Below are 5,546 nucleotides of genomic sequence, written 5' to 3'. Positions count from 1 at the left end.
ATACCTTCGGAGACACCTGTAGAGCATCTTTATAATCACCCAGTTACGTTGTGACATTTGATAGCACACTAAGTGTTCCTCCGGTATCCGGGAGTTGCATAATCTCATAGTCAAAGGAATATTTATAAGTCATGAAGAAAGCAATAGCAATAAAACTTAATGATCATATATGCTAAGCTAACGGATGGGTCTTGTCCATCACATCATTCTCTAATGATGTGATCCCGTTCATCAAATGACAACTCATGTCTATGGTTAGGAAAATTAACCATCTTTGATTAACGAGCTAGTCAAGTAGAGGCATACTAGGGGCACTCTGTTTTTGTCTATGTATACACACATGTACCAAGTTTCCGGTTAATACAATTCTAACATGAATAATAAACATTTATCATGATATAAGGAAATATAAATAACAAATTTATTATTGCCTCTAGGGCATATTTCCTTCATGTTAATCTGGAGAGGGTTGGAACAAAGAACTTTGACATGGCTATCATGTTCAAGGACTTGAAGAAGGATGTTCTCCGCATCGACTCCATTCAGTCAACCTCACTTGATGCGATGAAGGAGTGGATTGACACCACTGATCTCAAGTACTTTCAGAGCAGGCTGTATCTGAACTGGCGCCCTATGCTAAAGACTATCATTGATGATCCTCAGAAGTTTGTTGACGATGGTGGCTGGGAGTTCCTGAACATGGAGGCAAGCGATTCCGGGGAAGATGAAACGGAGGAATCAGACCAGGGGTACGAGCCTTCTACTGCTGAGCTCGAGTCTGAATTAGAAGACGAAGACTCCGACAGCGCGTCCTTGGTGGAATCAGACGAGAATGAGGAAGAGGATTGACATATTGGACTCCACTTAGGACAACACGCCATACAGTTAATGTTTCAATCAAGAAGGAATCACCATGTGAAACATTTGGGGAATTACTAGCATTCCTAATGTCAGACCGAAAGAAGACTTAGTTCTATTTTCATTTGAATCATGGATACCCCCTCATGACTCATTTGCTCACTTTGTTACAAGTCAAGCTCAGGAATCAGGATACACATGAAGAAGGTGACCCTTGTACTTTTTTACATTACATGACAAAGAGATGTGTTCAAGTGGCCATGGAGAAACCATTTTATGGAGTGATTATATACTCCCTCCGATCAAAAATAACTGGCGTGGCTTTAGTTCAAATTGACCAACAACAACAACAACAAAGCCTTTAGTCCCAAACAAGTTGGGGTAGGTGAGTTGGAGTTCTCAATTATAAATAAAATTGTATGTTCTATCCAATCCACCAACCCGCCTGCACTTTCTAGATAACAAACAACATCATGTCGCGCCATTGAATGAATCCTGATCCATATAGGCAGGTGAGAAAACTTAACTGAAATAAGAAAAGAGTATTGTTCAACTGTTGTCTAGTTTAAGGATTCTGGAACTTCTGAACATTCAGAGCACACTTTAAATTTGAAGCTGGCCAAAACAGGAGAAAAACATTGTTTGCTTTCCCGCCTTCACTCAAGGTTCACCAACGGTTCAGGAGTGACCAAGTGTATCCAACGGCATGATTCTACTCATCATTTACCATTTCCTTCTTGTCTATAGTTTGCTGTTTAAGCCCAGTTTAAGCCGCTAGTCTTATCTGAACTAACTGCCAAGTGCCTAATGTGACTGCTGCAGAAGTATATAGCTCTAGCAAATCTTTGGCAGAGAATTCGTTTTGGGTCACTCCGTCCTCCTTAAGGCCTTCCTATTCGATTTTCGACCACAATAATGAAGCATTTTTTCGTAAATTTTAGACTGTCTCGTGCTTTGGTAACTGTTCTGACCATACTCAGTACAAGGAGCAAATATATAGGGGGTACAAACAATTTCTTGTAGGATGACTACTTTTAGTTTTTTAATAACAAAACCAAGTTGGATCACATTATTTGCTTTCACATTTTTACCATTGTGGAGATCAAAGTCAGGTAAAGCCTAGAATCTAAAAATGCACATGGTGCAACAATTCCGATTAAAAATTGAATTAGCGCAAGATAAGCCATACAGAGATTGATAGGTTCTGATAAAACAAAAGGAGCAAATGTGGAAACAAGCTAGTTACATGTGTTCAGAAATATTACTAAGGTATAGAGTTGTGATTCTCACTGACCAAGATAAAGGGGCCCATATTTTGTCAATGAGTTGTGCGCTGCTTCTCTCCACTTAAGTTATCTGTTAAAAACCCAGACAATGTCCATGGTCAAACCTTGCAATAGTAGACTGCACGTATATGGGATGCCATTCCCTCGTACGTAAAATGTAAAAGTCCAACCAAAGAAAATTGCAAAGACGATTAAATATACATTTTGCAACGGGACAATAACTGGCTTGGACCTATCGTGAACATTACAAATACTGGTTGGTTAATTCTTTCCCAAGCTGCTTGGAAAGTTGACTAGTCCCGGTAATGTCTTTGGGCCTTTAAACTACTCCATGTCTTTCACCCACCAACTCATTCAGGGATAGTTTGTTTAAATGCCCGAATACTTCAAGACTTGGCAGAGGCCAGCTTAGTTAAATTTGACCAGAGATCAACAAGCAGCTTATGTCATGAATCCTGGTCATGAAGGTTGCCATATCTGCACTTACAGGTGAACTTGTAAGTCGGTTCATCTCCTTCCTAATGAACAATTACCACTCCTCCAACCATGCATGATCAGAGGAGAAGGTGGTGGAGAGGTTGCAGCATCTCCTGATCAGAGTTGGCACCATAGTCAAGGAGGCGCACGCTTGATACATTACCAACTCTGGGATGATGATGCAGCTCAAGATGCTCTCAGAGCCCATGAGAGGACACCATCTGCTTGATAACTCAAGGTACTGAGACCTCCAAGACAATGCAGGCAATCACTTTGCCACCTTCACTCAAGGTTCATGCACAGTTCAGGAGTGACCAAGTGTAGCCAACGGTTTATACTTATCATTTATCATTTCCTTGTTGTCTCTAGTTAGCTGTTTAAGCCTGGTTTAAGCTGCTAATCTTAGGTGAACTAACTGCCAAGAGCCTAATGTGACCGTTGTAGAAGTATTATAGCCCCAGCTTGGGTGAATGAAATGCAACAAGAATTAACTTTTCCTTCTTTTTGCTGATCTTTACTTTCTCACACTAGAGCTAGCCTAATTCCTTTTATCCTCATCTCAGATCCACCATATCACTACGGCAAACATGCATTTAGCAGCATGTACATGCAGTGGTTGGAGTACGTTTGGATTATATAGTTACAAAATTACCAAGTGCTTGACAAGTTGCACATGACCTGCTTCTCCAGAGATGAATACTATTACTACTATGTTCGGTACAGTTATCTTAGCGGTTTCTCTTATCTTTACTACAAAGGGAAGTCTACGGTCTTAATGATCAATATCCTTTGCACTCTCCTGCAAAACCAGCCACCCCTCCCATCCCCACTCAAAAAGAAACAACAGAAAAAAACCGGGGAAAACCCAAACAGCCACGACCCACCAACACAGGTCCCAAGCCCCCATCTCCCCGAATCCCCTCACTCCTGATCTCATTTCTCTCCAAAGTAAAAATCGCCACAGCCTGTGCTTCACCGCCTGCCCTCACACTCCTCTGCAAGCCACCTCACTGGCCCAGATCTCTATCCGCCGTCGTGTCCTCTGCTCCGCGTGGCCAATCCATGCCTCCCGCCGCCACTCCCTTCTCGTCCACCTCATGGTCATGGTGGCCGCAGTCCTGGCATGGATGACGCTGCCCTGCACCGCCCACCACTCTCATCTGCACGACGACCCGCCCTTCACCATCGTCGTCCTACGATTGTCTCCGTCCCCGTCGTACCGCCCTCATCTCAGTCGCCGTCGCTGCCCCAGCGGTGACAATTGCGGCAGTGGAACCTGATGGCTTGTCGGACGGAGAGAAGAACTACAATGAACTCTTTGCTCGACAATGACCTGGCCCTTGTTCGCAGCACTATAATCATACCATGAATTACTGCTAGTTTTCGTGGGTAAAATTCAGAATGAACTCTTTTCCTATTTCTTGCCAAGAATCACAACATATGTCCGCAAGTACTCTCTGTTGTAGCTCAATATTTGGATTCCCTGCTTGCGTAAGAAAATTTCCACTTTCTAACTCTTTTTTCTGCTTAATTTGATCAAGTTTCATGGATATTCAATCTTTTTGTTTGTGTGTGTGAGCAGAGAAACTTCCCTGGGAATGACAAAATAATTCGATCAACAGAATCTTTTGAACTCATTTTGTATCTTTGGTGCTAACTTGAGCGGTCCAATAAGAATGCCTAGATTTTAAGATCGAGGGTTTTATCCTATTTAGGGAAGGTGGATCAGCGCCTAGGCTTAGATGATAAGCGGCCACATAAGAGGCAAAGAACAAAAGATTCAGCAAAGGACTGCTTGGCTTGACAATGGTGCAATAGCGTGCAGCCTATGGGTTTCAGTTATGCTTCTTCCTCTCACAACATAATGATTTTGTTTCGTTCAAGTCACCTCAACCTCATCTCTGGAATTGATGACATTGATCGATTGATGGTTCAAGAGGTTGATATTGGAGGAGGATGGCAAGTTTTTGGATTGCCCTTGGGATATCTTCTCGGCTACAAGTTCAACTATGGTGTTGGGGTAACTGATATATTATTTGAACTACTGCAAATTGCAAAATAAAAATGAAGAATATTTACGGTATGATTTTGCGACTCCAGTTATGAATTTGTGATAAGGGTTCTAATTTCAGGGGATTTTTGTAGGGTAACGTAGCAGAAAACAAAAAATTTCTGACCTACGCACCAGCCCAGGACCACTATGGAGACTGCATACAAGGTTTCATCTTTTTCGTTACCGACTCGTAGCGCAGCGGGAAGTAGAGTCGATGACGATCGGCGGTGCAGATCCCCGCAGCTAGGGTTTACAACCTCCCAACCGCGAGGATGAATACCCTCATCCGCCATACGGACAGCCCTCCGGGAGGCGGTCGAACAGTCCCCGGACGGCGTCGTGGACAGCCCTTCGGGAGGACCTTCGAAACTCGAACGGTCACTCGGACAGCCCTCCGGGAGGACCCATAGAACTCGGACCGTCACTTGGATAGCCCTTCGGGAGGCACTCTCGAACAGCCCCTCAGGGCACTAAGATCGAAACTACGACCTCTCTACAGAGTTGCACACATACGGTGTCAGCTATCCGGCAGGGCTTCGCCGTCCAGAACTAGTTCCTGCCGGAACCCAGACAGCCTTTCGGCTCTACGAAACTATTTCACTGGGAGGGAGAGAAGAAGCCAGATCATTGCAATGGCATGTATGTGAGAAGGGATGATCCTTTAGGCAGCCCCCTCCACCCCTATTTATAGGCCAAGCCCAAGGGTGGCTTCTCCAAGAAGCCAAGGGGGGAAATACCAAAAAGGCCCTCAAGGTGGCTTCTCCAAGAAGCCAAGCAAAAAACACTTTCACTATTCATGACGACATTTTTCAGCGTCCGTTCGAATTGAAAATATTTATGTGGGCTCAGAACATTTCCAGTACCCACTAAAA

At 43.7% G+C, this 5,546-nt stretch overlaps 1 protein-coding gene across 1 annotated transcript; it reads left to right on the top strand.

Annotated features, from left to right (window-relative positions):
- Window positions 1-489: 489 nt before the first annotated feature.
- Window positions 490-849, top strand: LOC141040600 (FACT complex subunit SPT16-like). Its single transcript, XM_073506710.1, has one exon. The coding sequence runs from the start codon at window positions 490-492 to the stop codon at window positions 847-849; it is 360 nt and encodes a 119-aa protein (XP_073362811.1).
- Window positions 850-5,546: the final 4,697 nt, after the last annotated feature.

The sequence above is a fragment of the Aegilops tauschii genome, chromosome 2 (genome assembly GCF_002575655.3).
Source record: "Aegilops tauschii subsp. strangulata cultivar AL8/78 chromosome 2, Aet v6.0, whole genome shotgun sequence".
NCBI lineage: Eukaryota > Viridiplantae > Streptophyta > Magnoliopsida > Poales > Poaceae > Aegilops > Aegilops tauschii.
The sequence above is the reverse complement of the archived record's forward strand: the minus strand, read 5'-3'. Positions and strand labels throughout refer to the sequence as shown.

What these genes read in the sequence shown, in the direction of transcription:
- LOC141040600 (XM_073506710.1), top strand. Translation starts at nt 490, where the DNA reads ATGGCTATCATGTTCAAGGACTTGAAGAAGGATGTTCTCCGCATCGAC.